The sequence below is a fragment of the Battus philenor genome, unplaced genomic scaffold, assembly GCF_028537555.1.
Source record: "Battus philenor isolate CCGP_79_NKW_IND1 unplaced genomic scaffold, ilBatPhil1.0.hap1 SCAF_6, whole genome shotgun sequence".
Taxonomy (NCBI): domain Eukaryota; kingdom Metazoa; phylum Arthropoda; class Insecta; order Lepidoptera; family Papilionidae; genus Battus; species Battus philenor.
The window spans coordinates 7,134,278-7,158,816 of record NW_027181726.1 but is presented as its reverse complement, the minus strand read 5'-3'; the positions used below and the strand labels follow the sequence as shown (position 1 = coordinate 7,158,816).

Below are 24,539 nucleotides of genomic sequence, written 5' to 3'. Positions count from 1 at the left end.
TTTTTAATTATTTTTTTTTAACTATTTTTGGTATTTATAGTAGTATTTCTTTAGTAAATAACATATACAACGTATAAAATAGCAACATTTTGAATTACGCAATAACATTTATTAAATTAAAAAAAGAAACAATTTGTTATACTTACAATTGCTAAATATTTGAGCAAATCAGAAGGTTGCGGAGCGGGAGCAGTGGTCGCGGTGACGACAGGTGCTGGCTCCGACGAAGGTGTCCGTCTCCACCGTTTGAAAAGAGCACCTTCATCTTTGCTGCGCCAGCGCTCCTCGTCTTTGCCAGAAGCGACCTGAGGACAATCAAAAGTGCACGTTGAAACACCAGCTCACAAAACAAAACACTTGCGAAACGTAGTCAGTTTCGAAGAAAAAACACTGCACGAATCAATAACGTACCGCTAAAATTTTATTTGCGGCGTAGAGCAGCCCGCCGGGGCCGAGACGGCTCAGCACCGACTGGCGGGACACACTGTTCATCTTGCTGGTGACTGTCATTGCTTACGAGTGTTTGCGGTGAACGCGTGGACTCAAGTGAGCGGAGTATAGAAAAGCGCGGAGAGCAATTGGCGTGCGTGGACTAACGTCTACTGCTGGCCTGCGAGTGTTGCGAGTGGGAGGGTCGCGGATGTTTATATAGAGACCTCGGCTTTCTCGTGACGTCGACGTCGCGCCCGCGCTCTTTTCCCCCTCCGTCAGGTCTAACGCCGCAGTTTTCTTAGCGCCTCTTTATCTCTCAAATTACTACATTGGTCGTTCGATCGCTGTACATATCGCATCTCCCCATAACATCTTATCGGTCGAACAAAACTGTCAGAGTTACACAATGCATAAATTTTCTAATTGTCATATATATAAAAAATGTATAATTACGAAAAATCTTATACATAACAGATTTATTGTCCATGTTGTGGCGGGAAAAATATTACTGCTGCAAATGTTCATTTTGCTCTTTATCAGGTAAGTAGCTAAAGTAGAATCTATATTTAACAGGTTAGAGAGTAATAGGAAGCAATATTTATAAATCACAGAAAAAATGTTTATCCCGCCTATGGCTAACCGCACCATGCGAATTAGGTTGCTGCTTTTCTCTCTAAACATGATTTAATTTTTTCTGTTTCGGTCAAATATATTTTTTTAGCTCTTCAACTTTGTTATAAAATGTTTATCAAAATTTATTACATCACTCTATTACGATATTGTACGGATAAGTTAACCTGATCATCGTTAAGAAAATTTGTTAACATCTCACCTAGTTAATCCTTTCGCTATCCATACCTAAAATCTCCAGAGTCGGTGTGAAGCGATAAAAAATAAATATAGACGTTAAACTAGTAAATATTTTTTGTTTAATATATAATATCGATATGGGGGATCGTGTTATTTCCTTACATTTATTCGTTAAATGCGTATTTTTTTTTGTAAGTACTTATATAGGTAATTGTGAGGTGAATTTACGAGTTTCGTGAAAATTTTTCTGTAAATGCAATAAGATTTTGTAACCGTAATGTTAACAATTTAACTTCATAAAGAACGTTTTTATTTTTGTAGACGGGCATGAAGAATTGATTTGTGTTTAATTAAATAGTTTTGTCTCGAACACAAAGATAAATCTTTCATTTTAGGGTTGCAGAAGTAGATCTTAGTTATTTGTAATTTTTTTTGTAATACGCTGCCAAATACTTTACAATGCTATTTTTTTGAGCCGGTGAGGAAAGGTAGTGTTTATAACAGGATTGTATACGACTGGATACGAATAAAGCAAAAGTAAACTTTTGTTTTAATCTTTTTACAATGTAATATGGGCTAGTGCAATATCAGATTTTTACTTATTCTTTTATTTAATTATTATATTTCCTGTAATGAAATAGGCTGCTATTTTTAAAATTGTCATTCTATACCTATACACTACTTTTTATATTAATCTTGACACTATAACCCGTATATGCGTGGTCCTGGTGCATACCTTTCGAAAATTGTACATAAATACGTTTAAACAATCATTATATGTATTGCGTGCAACTGAAATTAAAAGAAAAGGAAGCGTGACTCGCTGACGTTGGCGCGTTTGTCCTTACCGCGTGACGCAGAGGGAAGACACGGTCCAGATACCACGAGCTCTGCGTCGGTGGCCTGCACTTCCACCGCTGTTTTTTACGCATCTAACCAATTGTTTAGAGAAGATAAGAGACCCACGTGCAACGTTTTTGTATGTGAAAGTTAAGCGAGCTAATAAACGTCAACGAACGATAGCCTCATTAAGATTAAACGAAAGACGTCATGATGTATTTATTGTTTTACTTAATTACTAGTACGTGTCATCGCAAATTTAAAATTACAATGTGTTTATTTATAAAATAAAAATCTGTTGCGTTCTGGAATTTTTTTTTCTTTACACTCTTTTTGCGTAGAGAACTTAACACTGTATAAATTGAGATAGTCTTATTTCTCATGAAAATCTAAAAACATTTTAATAAGCCTTTCTTTAAGTATTAAATTATTAAAATAAACATATTAAAACTATGACAATTATTGAGTGGGTTTTGCAATCAATCAATTTAAAAACCACTAAGCTATTTGATAATAATTGAATGACGTAAGTTATGTTAGTAATATTCTAGAACACTCTTGCGGTAAATACAGCAGTTTTAACTAAAAGACTTGTTTTTTTTTTCATTAATTCATTTTAATAATGGTAGCTTTATTTGTAACAAAATATGAAAGGACACTGGAAAAGTCACTGTTTTATATTAAACATATAGTAAATATCAAAAGAATTGATTATATAAAACATTAAAAAGCGAACATGGTGAAACCGCTTTTTGTTTTTTTTCACACACGCAGAGTACATATTTAGTTTGCGTTCTACTTTAATCTAGATAGAGGTTATTTAGATGACAATTTATGATAAAGAATAAGCTTCGATACCCTCAACAAAACAGATGTTTCGTTAACAATATTAGCTTTATAAAGGAAGACTGGATCCCGTCACGTCGCGACGAAGCTTGATAGCAACCGTACCCACGGTAGCAGACTTCCTGGTGAAAAGGAGCCTACATGACAAGCCTGCACGTGTGAGTAAACCTGACGTTACTATTGCTGTTTTAGCGGTCTGGATCCACATTAGCTGCAGTGGGCAACGGGGCAAGATTGGTCGTTACCTCCTTGAAATTTTGCTCTCAGGGCGCATGCCATCACGGCCTCTTTATTATCTGTATTACGAACACAGGAAAAAATTAATACTAAATATTTCTGTTATGCATCCTCGTGAGCGTTTATATCTTATTCCTTATTCTTGCACTGTGCCTTACGAATAGCTATATAACCTAAAATGGTCATTTAAAAAAAGACGGATGAAAATAAAATGAACAAAGCTCGCAGAAGTATATTGTAAATATTTCATTGATTTTGTAGAGGTAATTTTTAGAAGCGAATAAAGGAAAAGTATGGATTTATCCTTTTTGAATTTGTTTGTGCCTCGCATTTTTGCTTGTTGGAATGTTTTCGCTGCAGTTAAAAAAAACAGACGTGAAAACTACCGTTGTATTGTATCGAAATTTTAGTGTATTACAATCGTTATGATCCTCCCCTGCAAACTAACCCATTACATCATATATCATATTGGAAGAGAAAGCATACGCTTAGAAATAATTTTATCTATCAAAGCATCCCTAATTAAAATACAAGCATTAATAGACTTGAACATTGTGCATCTTCAGGCCGATGAAGCCATATCTAGACCAACCTCTAAGGTTGAGGCTCTATATTTTAAATGGAATGAAATCATAAAACGAACTTTAACAATATAACTATTTTTAGGTATAGTTGCTTCCACTTCTGATACAAAAAAAAACGTAAGTCGTTTAATTCATTTAAGGATATTTATTTTATTTGCATGTGACAACTTATAACCCGTCTAGGTGAATATAATTTTACCGCGTTCCATAAATAATAAGATCGATATAACAACAGTGTTACATACGTAACAAACAAACATTTATTTATATTGTATACACAATATAAATGTAAACATAAACGTCATAAATAAGAGATTTCATCTATATACTGACTCATCACGACATCTAATGAACCAGAGGTCTTAGACATGTAGATTTCGGTGAAATTATTCTGTTCGATGAGCAGAGTTAATAAAGAAGTTCCACCTATAAGAGGAATTGAAGGCATTTCGTATAATACATAATTTTAGGAAATTTCTTTATTTGTAACATCAATAAAAATAAACTCCTTAAGTTATTTTTATAACAATGACTAATGCTTACTTGTTCACTATTAAATTAACAATATTGAATATCAATAACATATTAACTACCACTGATTATATATTATATATTCAACGTACAAAATTACGTAAACATAACACTGAAAACATAACAAACAGTAAGTCTTAAGTATTTAAGCGATAAAAAGATTTCATATGTGATACATAATTTCCTTGGGAATCTATCCCTATAGTTAAATGTTTATACTATTTTAATATGTTAAGAAATTACGTTTATCTATATTTTTTAATAAAAGGATATAACAGGCCATTCACCTTATGATATGTGTACACTAATTATTCACTACAGAGATCATGTTTGGTTTTGTCACCTTGAGACGTAACATCCTCTCGTCGACTTTATCAATTCACTAATTTCGCTAGGTGTAGTTTCCAAATCTACAATGCTTACGGAAGTCATACCTGCACATCCACAAAAGAAATAAAATTGATGTGCTTGCCACCCACAATTTACCGATTAATGTCTGTGATAATTATTTTGAAAAACAAAACTATTTATCCTATAGGTCAGGACAATACGACAGGCCAATAACTTCAGGCACTACAAATTCTGCAAGGATGGATAGCATAGCAATAATTAAATTTAGTATGTAATCCGAATCTGGACAGTTTTTTTACTGTATTATTATTACGTTATTTATTATTGACTTTTCGATAGGGTACACTATACATAAATTGACAGCAAATGAGCTATAAATGTATCCTTTAAAGCTTTAAAACCCTTTTCCATTGATTCAGCATATTCGCTACAGGATTTACAGTAAATGTTATCATACACTCTCTCTTAACCTCCAAAAAAAAAAATCCAAGTCTAAATGTTATTTATTTTGTACTACGATTGTGATTAAATTTGGTTATTTATTAAAAATAAAGCGACAAGTTACAACTACTAGAGAGATAAAATTTCGAAAGTACATGTACCACACATAAAAGAGATAAATCCACTAATCAGTGTGTAATCTTATATAATTATTATATTCACGTTACTCAAAAAATTTATTGCATGTAGAACAAGGTTATAAGAAAATGTAAATGACTTAAATATAAATAAACCACATGACCTTACACATTTTAATTGTTAGTGCGTAATATTTAAACGTGCAGTAACAACATGACGTAATGCAAAAAAGATCATTACTTACAAAAGCATTTGGCGTTATACGAATTTTAAAAACTCGGAATATGTTAGATTTGTAATTAATACTCTGTTGCAATGAAAACAAGTCCTGCGTATTCACGTAACATACTTCATTCCGTTCTTAGTGCTTAAATTGCGTATTTAACAAATTAAATGATTTATTTATTAATAGAAAAGACCTTTTGAAAGACATGATTAACCCGTGTAACAAACGTTTCTTTAATGAACTTAATTATATATCCCATTTTTAAACATACAAAATATAGAAGCAAATCTTGGTAATACAGTAAAATTAAAATACATCATAAATTTGTACTGACTTGAAGGTGTTTACAAATTGTACACATGCCAAAACTAGACGAAGAAACGTCAATAAAGGTTGGAACTGTTTATTTTGTACATTTAGTTGTTAACAATACGTACGATTCCTGGTTTTGATAATGTGGTTACATACAAAAGGAACGGGGACAAAGGACGCGTACTTGCATGTGCATTGTTAGTTATTGTTTACAGGTGAGGATTCTGTACTTTTCCGATGTTTGCGTTTCATCTACAGTCGTGTTAATATATACGTCCAAATCAAATATGTTCAACAAATTTAATAGATTACAGTTTGTTTGTACAGGCGCTTACAAATGCGTGAACTATTTCATCTCGAAGTTATTTAACGAACTGTCTATATAATCTTGCCTTAAGATTGTAGATCACAAACCGGGAAAGGCTGGATAGGACGTCCACATACAAGGCGTCCACTTTGTTGGACAAGTGGACAGAAAACAAATTGATTGGTTATTTAGATCGTTAAAAGATGCTTGATGCAGGGCAATTACAACCAGTCTTAAAGGAAATCTACGTGAGAAGCTTATGTGCAGCATGAAGTCCTACAAATGAAATGATGATGATCAAATTTTTTTGTGCTAAATAATGACGAAATGAGGAGAATTTTTGACTGACGGCGTAATAGCAACCTATGTGTTGTGGATGTGTTTTGGAACCGAAAAGCAATGATAAAGTCAAATCGAGTGACAACCCAGATCACATCCAGGAGCGGCTGCCTATTCGACCTAAGAGCTTGGCGGCTTTTACGCATAATAAATAATTTTAGGGCCCAAGCTACTGTGGGAGTTACCGTAAAGGTGTCGGTTAGGAGTCTACAGCACTCTGTCACTTCAATCTCGATGAATCTGTAAAGACCACCAGGTAAGTAATAAGCTTACGTTCAAGAAAAAAAAAGAATACCTTATAGTATACGTCTAAAACAGTGCGAAGCCTAGCATTATAAATGTATACCGTATTCTACGCAAAATCTTATCTGCAATAATGGTAAATCTCCATAAAGCAACGACTTCACAATCGAACGGTTCTCAAACTGGAACACAGACAATAAAAACAGGAAGTGTTAAATTTGAAGTAATGGATAGAGGAATTAAACTTCTCCTTAGAAACGGAGACAATTAAATTTTGTTATCTCTATCAACGTTATTACAAGTAAATTTAGCTTGAGAACACATGTTTAAATTCAAAACATACGATAATACACAATCATTATTTTAAATGATATTTGCTGTTGTTTGTTTGCTTATTACGTTACTTATTTTGATTACTCATTGCATATTTGAGTGATTTAAAAGAGACTTCTATCATCTTTGTTAACGCAAAACGACAAGCAAAATAAATTATTCGTGTTGTCGCCGGAGTTTTAAATTACTTAAATACAAGGCACGAGAAAAACAAATTCAAAATAAAACGAACGCGTAAATATTTGACGCGTATGTTTACCTCACACAAATCTTTATTCTTCGCTACAATTGTAACATTTTAATAATTTTAAATAAGGATAAAACTTTTAATATTTAACATATTTATGGAGTACGTTTTCGCTACCATTTATAGTTTTTTGTACTTTTCACATATATTTTAAGAGTTAATAATATAATTATAATGAGGTTCCTGTATTTTTATACACAAGATTTTCGGACAAATAACTCTGTACTTCTTTTGGGCAATCACAACGTAATTACAAGAAACGAATCATTTGCAGACTATGTGTTGGAATTAAGTTTTTAAGAAATAGATTTTAGCTGCATCTGAAACTGTGATAAACTACAATGCAGTTTTTACACATTAACATGCATATGTTTATGTTGCATAATAGTATACAGTTAAACAATTATTTTAATGTTTATTATTCATATTTGCAACCCGTGACAGAGATAAATCTCTTTCATGTACATTTAAAAATAGAAAGCCAATTCGGAACCTTACTAACGTGCAAGGTTTTTTTCTTTCGTTGCAACGATTACTATTTCTAAATTTAATGGAAACTTATTTTTAACGTGTAAAAAATCCTTTTCTCCAAAAAGCTTCATATCTAGAAATAAAATTGATAGCGAGATTTTAATTTAATACATAACGGTACTATCTAATATAAATTAAAAACAAAATTCATGCAAATTCTTGTCATATCATAAAAGAATTTACATTAAGTCACCCGGGGACAGTGACCAAATCGACAGTAACAATCTAAATTATCTGATTTTGTAAGATTAATAATCTTGGAATAATAAATTGCGTACATAATATTTTTAATTTTTTTGATCTAATAGAAAAACTTAATCCTGTTTCATGTTTTTTTACATGCTATTTTCACTTCTTGAAATTTGTGCACTTTATTATTGTATAGTTTGTATAGTATGTTATGTTGTGTATTACGATGTAAGTCGCTTAAAACTGGTCTTATTGTAAATCTATAGGAGAGGCTTGAGTCCAACAGTGCAACAGTTATTCACTCTTACGTGTGATTAAATTTAATTAAAAAAATAAGAGAACTAAATTCATTGAACCGCACAAAACACACGCTATAACGTCACACGGCGTTCATTTGTACGTTTTAGAGAATAAGTTTGACTTAATGAGGGTGTAATATTATTCAATGGGTCGGCGTTCTGTTGTGTCGACAATTAGCCGAATGACGCAGAAGGCGTAGCAAAGCCCACAGGTGTTAACTGTTGACACAGCCGGTATATAAGCGCGCCCTGCTTCGCAATATATACCTAAATTATAAACATTTTAATGGAATATGACTCATCGAATCATGCGTCAACAATAAACGCATAAACAGGGGTCTTGAAAAAAAAAACAAACGCTAATAGATCTAAATGATTAATAATTATATACAATTTTATTATAAATATTCGCACCCTTAAGTAAAAGTTTCAAACACAGACTGTTAATATTTTGTAAGATTTCTTTTCTAGACTGCTGTGAGAGTAATTGCCTAAATAGCATTTGCAGACTCCGCGCGTTCGAGGCGACAATGCTCAGAGTAGCCTAAGACCCTTTTTAGATAATGAACCTCAAAGGTCTCCTGGAGAGCCTGGACTCGGGACAATGTAAAACACTACTACTATTTTACCAAATTGGGAGACCGCCTAACACTTAGATCATTTTAGCGGACGCTCCGGTAGGTGACTAGCTTCAAAGGCCCCCACGAGGGGATGTCGACTTGGGCCGTCACTTGTACGAGAATGTCATGTTTTAGGATTAGTACTACTTGGCTATGGTAAACACAAACAACATTACTGACATTGCGTTAATGAAATATAAGCATTACCAAAAGATATAGCTAAAAACAACGTACCGTGCGAAAGTTTAATGCAAGCCTATAGATTTCTAAGAACAGACTTGAAGTAGCCCGTGCACTTATTATGCAAACTATTATAAATATATACATATATATGTATATATATTTTACTAGCTGACCAGACAGACGTTGTCCTGTCTTAGCTATGAGTAATAAACTCGAACCATAATCAATAAAAACAAGTTATTTCAAAAGAGCATTGTAATCAGCATGCATATTTTTATTAATTTTTATACAGAATCATAAATTTTTTAATTTTACAAATTTAAATTAGCGAGTCCACTAGTTTTTTTTTAACTAATGTATTTTTATTAAGTGTGCTTAGTGTTTAAATGTTGATGTGAAATTAAAATAAATAATTTATTGGTTATATTTTCTGTTGGTATGTATAATAATGTGTTGATGATTATCCAAAACGGAAAAGGCAATATACAATTGGCTATGCAAAAAATTTAGATTTTAGTACTCAACATCAAATGCTCCTCTGATTGATTTATAGGAATAATTTTATCCATTAGAAACTTAGTCATTCTCAAGTTATGACGTGACCGTGGGTAATAGGAATTCTTTTATATAGAATTCAAGACAACGCGGTTGGTATAACGTATATGATATAATGAATTTAAAAATAATGTCACCCATATACCAATGACACCAAATAATTGAAGGTTTAATTACAATGATTCTTGGAAGGGAAATGCCAAAACGAACATTTAATGTTCCTTAAACAATGGAGCTGGATACCGTGATGAATCTAAATCAATACATCGTCTCACCGGTTACAAAGAGGTTACTGCTTCTAGTTAGAGGATAATCATCTCGAAACGTGATTTTAAGCAGAGTCGTGCAGTTCGGGGTCGAATGTTAATAATATCAGCAACCGGAAACCCACACAGTCGAATACAAAATATAAACGGAGTATGGATCAAAGCGGAACTTCGCCATGGCTAGAGGACATGCATGACCATCGAACCCAGCCGACGCGATTATAAACGGGAAACAGTCTTTTAACATTAGATTCGGTAGGCCTATCTATTTTTCTAATTTAAAATATATCTCTTTTATTTCTGTCCTATTGAATTAACTTCGTCTAAATATATTTTTCATAATATGAAATAAAATATTATAATTAACCGAAATTTTAACTAATATCACAGAACGTTTTTATATTTACGACGTAATAAATTTTACTTTATGCCTAAACAATACCGAATATGACAAAGAAAAGTCAAACTTATTAATGATATTTGATGTACTCTGTAGTCATTACGGTCACAACATTAAAAATTACATGACAAGATTACAAAATGTGAATCTCCTATTTAAATATGTTACGTAGAATTTTTATACGGATAAAAATTGTGTATTTTATTATATCATTATGTATTATATTGTATTCATAACATTCTAGAAAATCTATTTACCAACGATAGAATCATAAACAGTCATATCATAAACAGATGTTAAAACTATATTTGAGTGCACTTTCGATTACATTTGATAAACAAGGCTGTTATGTTTGATGGTTTGCCAAACGTCTTATCTGCGTTGAATTTTAATGGCATTATCGAGGAAGCAAATAATTTTTTTACGACTGCAGCTCGCATGTTTAAAAATTATAACTACATATATACGCTGGTTTATACAATGCAACATGTATAAATAATATCTTATGTGTAGTAGATATCTGTCTCTGGATAAATAAATGATTATTATCATGTTTGGTGTGCGGTTTGGCAAGCGTAGATAATTTGAAATATGCTTACCATCATTCGTAAAAACCTTCTCCTAAGCCGATTCTCTTACGGCAACCCAACAGGACAGTGTGGGGACTATTCTATGTGCCAGTACCACCACCACAAAGAACTTTGTTGGGTCCAAAATGTTTCCTCAGATAAACACATAAGTATTCGTAATAAATTAAAATATACCCTTATGAATTATTAAACAACTAAAAATACCTTATCTCATAAAGAATTTTATCATTTGAATGGTATTTGAAAAATTTAGCAAACCTGAAACCGGAGCAAATTTAATTTACTGTTTGAGTCTCATGTTGATTCATTACTGCGAAGGTGTTATTCTTCCAACTTTTGTTAACTCAGAGGTTAAACGATAATAAGCAAATAAGATAAGGAAAGTGGTATTTTTTCTCTTTTAGGGAGTGTATTGAGCAGCGTTAATTATTGTCATAGCATTACATACATATTTTTCGACGAGGTTAACTACTATGGTTATTACGTATAGATAATGATATCGCTGTTCGCACAGTAATTTGTGTCGACTATCTATAACAGTTTATACATTGTGGATAACGTAAAACGATTTCCTTCTACGGTTGTTATGTAATTTCGGACATAACTCATACAGGTGTTAGACATACATAGATAAATTAAGAATGTTTTAGGTGTTTTGAGGAAAAGAGCAACCGATAAATACACAACACATTATAATTTAATAACTACAAATTAACAAATTAAATCTAAATCCGAATAGGGATCTAGATGAGAAGTATAGATTTTTCGTTACAACATTACTTACATCTTATTTTTAGTCGAAAGACATCCAATGCCGGATTTAGGTCACACCTTTTAATTTCCAATATGTGCCAATTATCTTAAGATGCGCGTTTAAGATGGATGTCCAAAAAATGCTTCCGATACGTGAATAATTTTTCCATTAGCCGGTTCCAGGTAAGTTTCAAAGTAGGAGTGATGGGTACTATTGTACTACAACAACTATGAACTTTTGTTGGCCTCGTATGTTAAACCGTGTTTCTCAGACGATTGGGTCCGAAAATTCTTTTAGAGAATTATAAATATTTAGTAAACTGATTTATAAAACGCTGTGTTCCTTTAATCTTAGAAAATGTTTACTAATCGCCGCTAAGTCATTGCATTCGATGTTTTTCGCGGCAAATGTATTTCTTGCAGTAAGTTAAAAATTCCAAAAATAAATTCGAAATATATAATAAGGTTATATTCCTAGGTATCTACAGTTTATATGGAATCTGTTAAGTGCCTATGTTTTTCTTTTCGTTAGACCGTTTTACAGCAACTAAATTCCAGGCCTCTTAAGAGAACCTCGAGCCAGAGTGTTACATGATTTACCAGTTGAGGAGACCGCCAAGCTCTTTAAGTATCTTAGAGACAGGCTCTATAGACTATGTGTAATGGGAGGGTGAGCTTCACGAAAGGGACTTTAGCTTAAGCTGTCGTTATTCAAAACGCTTGAATTATCGTGTACTATAATTAATTATTAGGAATCAACTCATTTCATCATTTAAAATGATCTAATTTAGGATTTTTTGGAAATTACCACTATTAACAATTCACTTGCTATTAAGATTAAAATTACCCATTTTTTCATCTTATGTCATTATACTATACAGCGGTCTATTTGTCAACAGAATTACATTTCATGATACTACAAAACATTGTCCACTTGTACAAGCGAGATATAAAGCAAATATAAAAAAGAATTTAAAAATTTCTCACTATTTTTCTGATGTACCCATATAATCTTCATGCAAATCTATACGTTTTACGTGTTTTTCCAAGTTTTTTTCTGAATATATTTTAAAAGTGTATTATACGGGTAAATTAGGCAGACAGATAAAGTTTAAGCAGAGACAGGTAAACCTTAGACTAAATCCTTCATCGGTTTCATTCACCGTCTATTAATATGGACGTATTAACATTGTGTTTTCGTTTGACTTTCCTCGTGCAAGAACAGCCGCCCGAAGCCTTACGAAATAGCGCATCACAGCAAGGCTACAATGTGCGTCACTTATCACATTATTCAAAATTCGTTGCGACATTTTCAGGTTTAAATTTATTGGGCTGATTCTGATGTGTTAATATTAATAAGTTTTTTGTCCCTACAAACAACCATAAAACTATATTGTAATACAATATATAGTGTCGATAGTGTTAAAATTTATCTCATGTATTTTGAATAAAAAAAATATTATTAATCTTTATTAACAAATTTATAATATTAAAAACTCGGTTCGTTGCTTCCGGGAATCGGAATTTAAAAAATTTACTCTCCTTGGTTTTCCTTAAATGTTTTCCTCCTGTCCACTATACAAACATATATATGTATATATATATATATATATATATATATATATATATATATATATATATATATATATATGTATATATATTTATATATAAAAGCTTTTGAAAAATCCTTTAAATTTATTTATGACACCGAAAGTTTTAAAAACTGGCTAAGTTAAAATATTATTTCAAAATTCGAAAATAGAACTCTTTACAGATCTCGTAATTTCTTAATAGCGTTTAGTTTTACAAATTGTCGGCAACTTGAAAATTAAATTTTCGCGTTGTTATGAACTTAACACATGAAAATTTTGGTTGTATTACGATTTATATATTTTACGTTGCAGATCTCAGACCTAAAACTTTGGTTAGCTTTTGGTGAAGTAACTCCATCTCGCTGCTACTCATGAGTAGTTTATTTAATTCAAACGTGCACGTAATAATCTTAGTTAATCATCACTGGACATCCATCTTTTAACATCGACTACTGAAACGAAACTAACATCGAAGTAGTGCGGCCCATTATAGATGATAACTTGAAAGTAACCTACCTACCATAAGATTAGATCAAGCTTGACTAGTTCTTGATTTAATAAACTACATTATCAAGACACAAAACACATAATTTCTTAATCAAAAACATTTCATCTTAAACATATAAAACTCATGAATAAATTTAATAATTTTTTCATATTCAAAGCCAGCTATTAGTAGAAATATATAAAACTAAAATAAATCTGCCAAGATGACATAAAGTATGCGTTTCGCATTGTGCTTATCCCTGCGCGTGTAAAGAGCATCATGTTATGTTTGTAACAACACTAGAAATTATCATTTTTTTATGGTATTATTATGTAAAATTGCTTATTTAAATGTAACATTTCGTAACAAGAAGTGTTTGTTATTCCTGGAAAACATCTCCAGAAATTCAATTGACCGAGCTAAAGTTCCCCTGATGTATAACTTAATATTATTTTGATTGTGTAACACGTGCACTTGCCGCGTCCTTCAAACATGATTGCGTAATCTATGGGAGGCGCCATTACAGCTACAATGATATTCACTTTATTATGCATTTCACCGCCGCATTACTCCGTCCGCCTTTGTCTGCTCAAAACAATTTCAATATTATTGTGTATTTTATATTGTAAATAAAGCATAAACAATGTAATATATAGTGTTCTTAACGGACATTACTCGAGAAGAATACAAAGCATGTAACGCAATTTTTAATCTTGGCTTCATATCGCAACACAAAGACACTGCTTATATTGTTACGTTCAAAGTAATAACGTCACACTATACATAAATATTTTAGACGTAGGTTTTGATCAATGACTTCGTACTAAATATATGATTCTAACGTTTGAATTATAAAGTTAAATCTAGATAAGTGTACTTAATGAACTATTTACTTAGTATTACCTATTTTCCTGAACATTTTTGTTAAACAAATTTCACGTGTCTGTATCAACTGAAACGAGTTCACCGTGCCCGCACGGTCGCAACAAAACAATATTTATTTAGTACCATCGATAAGGAACTGATACTCACGAGCCCATGCGCTTATTGGGAAACAATATCTGTACTGCCATTTGCAGCGCAAATGACGCAGTCCAAACGGTGGTGGACCAAATTAACTTCGCACAACTACCTCACAAGTCGACCATACTTTTTATTTCTTTAGTAATGCGCGTTTTTGAGTTTAAGCTAGCTATATCTAAATTTAAATTATTAGTTCACAGATCCTTAGAAACGTCGAAGAAAACGAAGAAACGTCAAAGGTTGGCATTACAAAAAATGTTGGTTCACCGTTCGTGAATGAAGGCCCATGTAAATGTATCTAAAATATTGGCTTAACTTCATTTACGAATATTAAATAATATTTCAACCAATTAATTAACCAATCACTTCTCACCGTTTTTTAGGAATACTATTTTTTCGTGGTTGGAACTCAGCTGTAACGCATATTTCCAGTTAGATGTAATCTTTACATTTTTTGTCGAGTTTTGGGAATAGGGTAGAATTGTAGCTGTAGGATGTGCACCGGAACTAGCTAAATCTTAAAATTTCTCTATGACATAGACCTTTTGATTTAAATAGTTATATCTAAGGTAGATCAATAGTAAGTTAGAAGTTTAGTTATTGACTTTATCATGTGTTTTAACGCTGTGCATGAAAGATGCCTCTAACGCTATACAAAAGATACGTTTAGAAAATAACTGATATAAATACATATGACGGACTGGACTTGCCCATTTATTACAATGTCCGCTGTAACATGAGATTCCCACTCATTTAATACTTCACATCACGACTCATTAAATGTAAAGAAGACACATACCCACGCGTCTAAATAACCGTTTCCTCTGAGTTAACTAATCAGACAATTCTTATTTTTAGACAATTGTAATTTATGATGTAAAAATAAATTTTAAACATTATCAACACGAAAAGTATTTCTTATATAGTAAAAAAGATTTTTTTTTTGATTTATACAAAGTATTTCTTATTATAAATGTGAATAAAATAAAAAAATAAATATATAAATAAAAAAAATAAAATAAAATAAAAAAATAAACTTGATTGTTTAAAAACCGGTATACATCATCGGTAAAAGTAAAATCACTTATTATATGATACGAGTTCATAATATCCCCGAAGTCAGTATTCAATAGAATGAAACAAAAATTTTAAATAAACATTTAGTTTCATATCATTTTCATATTTACAAATGTTACAATTATATTGAAAATATTAAAGGTCTATATGTAGAATTTGTTTTTCTGTCGCAATGATCTATGAAAGTGGGATAAAAAATGTGCGGTTTGTAATTAAAACGTTTTGCAATAAAAATTAATAAAGAATGTTTAGTTATGCTAAATGAATGTATTGAACACAGGTAACGAGACAATAAAATTGTCGTTTCAGCCCATAGACTTCCACTGCTACACGTAGGCTTCCCCCAAAGTTATCTATAGTGGGATATACCATAATCGCCATGCTTGGCAGGTAGGTTGGCGATCGCAGTGTGGTATTATCGTACGATGCGGACGCTGCTGTTCATCCTCTGGGAACTTATTTGTGATCAGTGGCAATCCTATTAATGAACAATTGTGAATTATAAGAGATTTTACCCGCGCGATCATCGCAAGACTCAGACCGCTACCGCTTAGTTACCAATGCTTGCTATGAAGAAGGCATTTGCTATAGAATACAATTTCTTGGATAAATTAAAATTATAGTCAGTTTTAAGAGAAGGCTTGCTACAATATATATGATCAGGGGCAATGACGTTAGATCAGTTAAGAAAAAGTGCGATTTCTAAGTATAACGTTACGCAATAGAAGATTACAGGCTGTTTATTTACGCTAAAATATTTATATGCTAGAATATATTGAACGTAAGGAGACAACAGTGGAAGTGACAATTTATGAAAAGATTCTCAATTTTATCAATCCTGTCACATAAGTTATTATGAATACAAAAACTTAGCAATGAATAATTAATAAAATTTTTACACCTTTCAGTTTAAATTGAAATGTTAAGTGTACTCAATTTTATTCAAATTAATGACATTTTATTGTAGATGTTAAATTCATATAACTCAAATAAAAAAACTAATGAAGGTATCGTTTAACTGGTAACAACCATTTTTGCCACATACCAAGTATATTTTTGTATATGTGCATAATTAAATTACGGTTCGGTTTGTCCCCTGATGAATCTTACAATAATAATTAATAAATACAATAGTCATTATGATTCAAGACATTGACCCGGGGTTTTCCCCGTGTAATATTGAAAAAAAAATTTAAACCTTTTCAAATATTATCTGTGAATGTTTACTGAGCCAAAACCTCAGTATGTCATTCTCTGGGTAAAATGGTAATTATGTTGGTCTCAATAATTCAAATAACCATGTTCAGTTCTTTGAATCGGCAATGAGTTATGTAAAAAATAAGTTTTATTGGTTAATATTTTTTTGTTACTAATTAAAAAATTTATAAGAATTGTAACAATTAACAGTACATGAAGTGAATATTTTGCTTCAAATTATGATTAATACCTTAGTATAATCGTTAACATTTGTAGGCGTCTTTAAAATAAGCGATTTAGAGAAATTGGTAGATTGTCTGCCTTTTCTCCTCTCTAACTTTATTAATTGCGTTCTCTAGTATGTATATACTTAACAAGTGTCAAAACAATCAGGACCTAAACAGTCGCAGATGTATGCTCAACTTGTTATATTTACAATAAACAAACGGCTAACTAGCCGTGCTTGTAACATTGGATAAGTTATAGGTGACAATGAGGAAGTTAGTGGATTGATATGACTTCCGCTTGAGTTATCCACTGTGATGTAAAACTTGCATATATCTGACTACTTGCTTACTTATAAATAACCGGCTTAATGTGACATAGCATGCGTCTTACACTTTGATGCTATATTATGAACAAATAAACATACATTTTAATTTTCAAATTTGTTTGGATGCAATTCTTTCTTAGCGGTTAAAAAGTCAATTAATAAACAAATAATTAATTTTTGAACTGCTATTGAATGATTGAAAAGCAGGGGTATGTTAATATACCACCAGAGTTCTACAACAACATCCATATTCGATAAGGTCAAATCAAGATACAGGTGTCATTATACTTAAAAGGAATGTCGTGTTATAGTAAAGCGTCTGGGTTTCCATCATTTACCAGCTTATTACACACAACATAACGTTTTAGAAATTTTCCCTGTTTCTGTAAATATTCCATTCATTTACTTCATTACATTGTTTGATTAGTTTTGTATCATTTTAAAACTAATAAAAAAATAGTGTAATTAGCGAAGGTTCAGCTAGGCCAGGCCTATCTTTCACGCGCATCTATGTAAAAATTCCAGTAAAATTAACATAGTAAAATTTTATTATGTTTTTAATTGATAGCATTAAGATAATTTTATCACTATAACTTGGATTGTTTTAACGAAAAAGAAAATTGTCACAAGGAGTCAGATATTTTTAGATGCAATATTTTACAGAACGTCAAAACAATACCAACCTTATGTTAAACAAGTTTACAAATTAGGAGTAAATTTATGGTTAATTTAATTGTCACCTTGTCGTGGAATACCACCAAACTAAAATATTTATGGTTGGTGCAAAAATAACTGTTGATATTCTATTTTTACCGATTTAAAAATAGAATGTCATAGAGTAAAAATATAACGAACGATGTACATATTATATATTTGTTTATTATATCTATTTCTTTAAAGGAGGTGCTTTAAAATTTTTTTAAGAGAATCGTGAATACAGTCCTCCCGCACGATTTGTAGCTTGTGTAAATAACTGAACTATTCAGAATCGATAATTTTCAATAATAACAGGATTATAAAAAAACGGGAACCTGTAGTTCACTATTTTTATAATCCTTATTATTCATTAATAAAGATTCCTTTTTTTTTCATTCATTACTTATATATTACGTTAAGGAAAGAAATCATTTGGATTAAAATAATTAGTTTTTAAATAATTTAAACGTTATTGATTGCAATACAACTTTTTCCTATATATGAATAATTACGGCGTTATCACGTTTTTGATTCAATACCAGTTCATGTTTCGTTGGTGCTTACGTCAATCGACTGTTATCTTCTAACAGCGTAATATAATGTTCATTAAAAATTGTTGTAGGTAATGATACTTGCTATGTATTTTGGGAGAATATAGTGATAAAAAGTTAAACTGTTACTGTCTTTAAATAAATTATTCATTTTGTTTTGGAGAACAGATAGTATTTAATGTCTAAAAGTATTGTAAAGTTATTTATTTGTTTTTTTTTTTAGTCAGATACATAGAATTTAAGAAAGTCTTAAAATCCCAAGTTTGATATTTTTGTTGCTCTAAATTTCTCTATCTAAAATATCTATATACGGTTTCGTAAACAGTTTATATTGTAATAAAATTTATCAATTATTTAATTTTAGAGAAAACTACAGTTTAACAGCAGAAGTTTAAAGATAATTTTATATTCACTTTATAAACGTTGTACAAATCATAGGTTATCGGGTACAGAATAAGAAACATCATGCTATTTTAGTTGATTAAGACAAAATACAAATATCTGAACGCGTCAAATAATCGCGTGACATTCTCGTCACTGTCACAACATTGACTATTTAAGTTCTGCTGTATATAGATGATGAAATTTATTATTACCATTGGTGTAGTCAAGTTCCCTGATCTTATATAAACGTCAATGAGGCAAACATATAGATTTATATACAAATAGATGTGTATTTAAAAGTAACACTTGAAAAGTCATTACTACTGTAGCATTCGAGTAACAACTACGACATTCAATAATTTTTACATGGAGCATTCTTAATCTAATATAAAATTTATAAACTATTGTCGCAGTCTATAGCGAGGAATTAGAACTGCAACATCCGCTTCCCCAAATACCCTTTTATCACACAATTCATTAACCTGTTGCTGAGCATACTTTGCCTACCTCACACTAGTGATTATTTTGCCACGACCAGCTTTCACTGCCGTATGTAAACATGGCAATTAACACCCCAAGGATCTCTCCAGTCTCTTCGTAAAATATCTGTACTGTTAAGTAAAATAGCGAGAAAGATTACCCATACCAATTTAGTGTGGCGTCGATACTTGGGGGTCTTGTAATGTATATTATGTTTTAATTTTGTCAATTCATCGATTTATAATGTTTTTTTGCTACACCTCATTTTGTTTTTAATGTGTGTGATTAAAGGCTTTTTTTATTTAAGAAGAATATATGTTTTATAAACATTAATATCAAGGTAGATGTTAGTTAAGAACGGATTTCATGAAATTCTACCCGCAAAGCGTTCATTAAAAAATGCTTTTTTTAAAAAACTGTACCTCTTATAGTATATATAATAATTAATTTATGGTATTACACCCACAAAAGGCGGTGCAGGCCACGCAAAGCAGGCCAGTGGACTGCTAGTTATTTATAACCCGATATAACAGCATCAAATCGAGCCAAGGTTCGGCACTCTCGGGCACGCTCTAATCATAATGCTAAACACGTCTCGAGTGACAGCTCAAGCCGAGGTCACCTCTGGGAGGTCCTTGCGCTCAGTCAGTCCATGAAGTATCCGCCTAAGAACTTGACCGCCTCTAAATGAAATAAGTGATGTAACTCGAACTTAGTCCCTGTAAAAAGAACTAGACTATGCGCCTTCGGCACTCTGTCTAATCAAACAAACTGATGCTGTAAATCCCAACTGTCAAATAGTATATATCAATGACAAAAAAAGGAAAGAACCTATAGCTACAACACATTTTTTTTTATTTACTGTGTAAATAATGTAACGAAGTTTATTTTAATTGAGATTACAACATTGTGTTTAATTATTCGATACCATTGCATATTAATAGGTTACGCTTTGCTTAACGCAGTGAATTAAAATTGTAACAACGCATTGTATTCGTAATTTCACGGTAAGAACAAAGAAACGTTTTTATAAGCCAGGGGACAGAGAAAGTGGAACGTATTATAATTTTTCTTTGTATTTAAAGATGGTTGCAAAGAAAACGGTTGGTATGGTTACACAAACGGATCTGACGGTGAAACGGAACAGACCTTTATGCCACATTGACGCACGCGACCCGTATTATAAAAACAGTCACACACCGATGCCGTTTAACAAATATCCATCGAAGATGGCGAGCGACTGCGTCGTGATAGTAACCAGCTTACCGTACAGATTTATAATGACATTTATAATAAAAATTTTTTTTGTTTAGTTATTTAGATTACAACCCTTAATTTCTAATTTTATACAATTGACTTTTAACACAGCGTATGTAATATGTATACTTAGGAATGTCTTTTGGCTATTACTATAAGTGAAAACAATTTATCTTTCATTTTATGATAAACTTCTTTTATTTCCTTCTTAAACTTTAAAGGTTGTAAAGAATACATCGTAAAAAATTACGCTACAAGCTTTTAACCCTTGGCATTGAGCCCAGTTAAAGCGGTAACCTGTTTTACCGCTAAATTCTCTTGATGACCTCGTCATTTACATGAATACAAGTTTGTGCATCGAAAAGTAATTGTACTCTACACACCTTTGTCTATAAGTGACAATGTACAGTTTTCGCGAGAAAAATATTAACGTGCTACATTTTTATTGAGCTGTGGTAGCCCAGCGGTAGACAAATAAAAGTTTGCGATCCTATGTCGCGGGTTCGGTGACTGGGACACCGTCTTATTTATAATTCATATTTTGTGCTGTAATTATATAAGATTGCCACTGATCACAAAAAGTTTTCAGAGGATAGCCGGCAACGTTCTGTGTGTGTCATAGCACTACACTGGGTAAGCGTGGTGATTATGGTACATCTCCCTCATAGATATCTTTGGACAAGTCTATATCTTATAGTGGGCGTGTATGGACTCAAACAACATTTTTTTAATGTAAAATTTTAAGATTATTTTCAATGTCGACTGTATTTTACACATAAATAACGAGTTATCTATTCTTCGAAATTTTTTGTGCAGATTTAATAGTATCCGATTTTTCCTTTCCACTTAGATTCATGTTAAGTACATTATACATATTTCTTCGCTCTTTAAGATACCCTGTTAACTTATTGTATGTGACAGTAATGCTAAATATAAATTTAAGTTTTTATTTCAATTCTGTTTGCATAGATTACGTATTATATTTTTTCTCTTGAACAGCTATAGTAACTGAGCTTCACGCATCTAGTCCGGCTTTAAGCACTTATGTACGAGATAAAAATATATTCACGCATGATTAATAGAGTGTAATTTTTATATTAATTAGATAGAATTAAAATTTGATTAAATAAACTTACAGACGCGCGCTACTAGCTTTTAAACATTTAGAACTTGAAACAAACAAAATTGCGAACCGGTTTTGATACAGTTTGCTATATAAAAAAGCGTATATTGTCACATGCATAGATTGTTCTAGATCAAAATATTTGGTCGACGACTGGGAGGCGTGAGATAACGGTGCGATACGGGCGGCGGAAGTAGTATTGATACGGAAACGCGTATGTGCGTTCATAGACATTTAGGTACCAATGAAGTCTCCTTATTATATATAACTTTAAGAATACTACCCTGTATGTTAACTTTATGGTTAATAACTAAGTAACTAACTACGTTATTAAAAATTCAAAGAAATAAATATGGTTCATTTAACTTTTGATATTGAAATACAAGAACAATTGGCCACGCATCTATGCAGCCATTATCATCCGTTGATATAGTGTAAAAATAGTTTCTGCGATGTTTTTATTATGTTATTTATAAATAATATTTATCAACGTTTGTTTTAAAAATAAACTTGCTTTTAAATAATTTTGCTAAGAAGTTGTTAACTTTGTGAATGAAAGTATATTACGCGTTACTATAGCCTTGAGCAACTAGATATCTAACAGAGATACTAAAAGGATCTATCTACGTAAGCGTAAATTTATATTGTTACGAATTTTCGACTCTAGCCGGTAAGATAAAATGTTATATGACAGTCAACGAATAATTAATGCTACAAAATGAAAAATAAATGCGAAGACAGAAGTAAAAGATGTTTAATGCTATATTTACTCCAAGGGCAAGTACCTACGCGTATTTTTCTATAACAATTTGAATACATAATTAAACACCAATATTAAATCATCGTCATTCAGATTCAGTACTTGCTGGTAGATAATTATTTATAAATTGTGTATGCTTCTGCATGGCCTTAGAATTTACTACTTGAAGTAAAGTATTGAAAAGATCAACCGTATCAATGGAATACATATAGTATATGTCTTTAATACGTTTATTAGGCTATGCTCGGAGCTTCTCTGCTCCACAGAAGAACGAAAGTCACCAACGTTGCTAGAAGAATTGCTCGTCTGTAGTGACAGTGAGAGGGGTACATCGTTCGTGCAGTCGACGGCGGTTGGGACCATTAGTTTTCAAATGGCGACCATGAGCTGGTAGACGCGGCATGGGTACTCGTAATAGGTGGACTTACAATATAGTCAAAGCCGTAAGAAGTCGCTGGATGCGGGCAGCGCAACACCGACCATAATGGCGACCTTTAAGAGACACCTATGTCTTGGAATGGGCATCAATTGGCAAATGTGATGGAATGAATGAATTGATATAATTATATTATATATTACAAATACGTATATGTGACTATGTTAATAAACTAAAACATAAAATCTAAAATATAAATCGGTCCTGATGCTTCCTCCAATTCAATTAATAAGGGTGGATAACTTTTTTACAGAGCCATCTATTCGACACAAGTATCAACGTTTATACTTGTCATGTCCTTTTATCCATAGTGTTTTCCTTATTTTGATATTTTAATCTGCACAAAATTAACAGGTTAGTTCTTTCGAAGTCACAGCATCAATGTACTAATTTAGTTTTTAATAAACGAATCTATCATTCCCAAATCAATTTGAACAAATAGATATTTATTATAATATAATTAATGGTAGCCTTTCGAATCTTCTTATAGACTTGTATCTTAAAAGGAAATAAATATTTATTGACGTCATACAAGTATGTTGTGTCGTATCATATAAATTATTTATAATAACAATAGTTGACCTCATTTTTACAATATTTATGATAATTGTAAGTAAAAATAAAATATATTATCAAACAATTATTATTTTTGAATTTATTTAATTTTTAAAATTATTATATTTAAAAACATTTACATAACTAACTGTTACCAAAATTGTTGGGTTGTAGACTGCTTACTTTTTCCTTAAAAGCGTAACGCTTGAGATCAAGCAACTTCTGATACTGGCGTAACGCCCGCATGTAGATTCTGACAGGCATTTCGGCGGGAAGAGAGACAGGCTCCGGGCCTCGGGACGCAACTCCCGTACCACTCATTGTCGATGCTACACACACAAGCACTTTATTTATTCATAAGCACGTTTGATGGGACCGTCACGGACACAATCGCCAATCGCGCGTCCGAAGTGAACGTTGGCTCCACGCAACACTGACGTACGTTGCGCTCCGCGCATGCGCAACTCTATACGCCGCGTTTGCAAAAAAGAAACTACACGACGATTCAACTACGCTTGAGCGACTTTCTCTATACCTCAATGCCTGCAGGCCGCCGACCTGACCCGATTTTACTATAAATAAGTAATTTAAAATAAATAAAGATGACTTATAACGTATCACACTTGCGATGGGGCAGTAAAAGCTCAAGAGGACAGCCCGCATCTTGTACCGGCGATCGATTAGTCTTCCTTTGAATAAAATAAACAATAATAAATTCTATCTTTTACAAAATTACTGTTGATTTTACGTGATAATCAAAATCTT

At 31.9% G+C, this 24,539-nt stretch overlaps 1 protein-coding gene across 3 annotated transcripts in view; it reads right to left on the bottom strand.

Annotated features, from left to right (window-relative positions):
• Positions 1–24,539, bottom strand: part of IP3K1 (inositol-trisphosphate 3-kinase-like protein) — a 71,824-nt gene that overhangs the window by 1,228 nt on the left and 46,057 nt on the right. Inside the window, exons 1-2 of one of the 3 annotated variants that reach the window (XM_068773394.1) lie at positions 23,958–24,189; positions 147–305 (exon numbers count right to left, since the gene is read on the bottom strand). In XM_068773394.1, the coding sequence (XP_068629495.1) occupies positions 147–305; positions 23,958–24,095 (297 nt within the window). In that variant the 5' untranslated portion in view covers positions 24,096–24,189. Of the gene's footprint in view, positions 1–146; positions 306–411; positions 630–23,957; positions 24,190–24,539 lie in introns of those variants that run through there. The other 2 variants (XM_068773395.1, XM_068773393.1) reach the window with 2 other exon arrangements.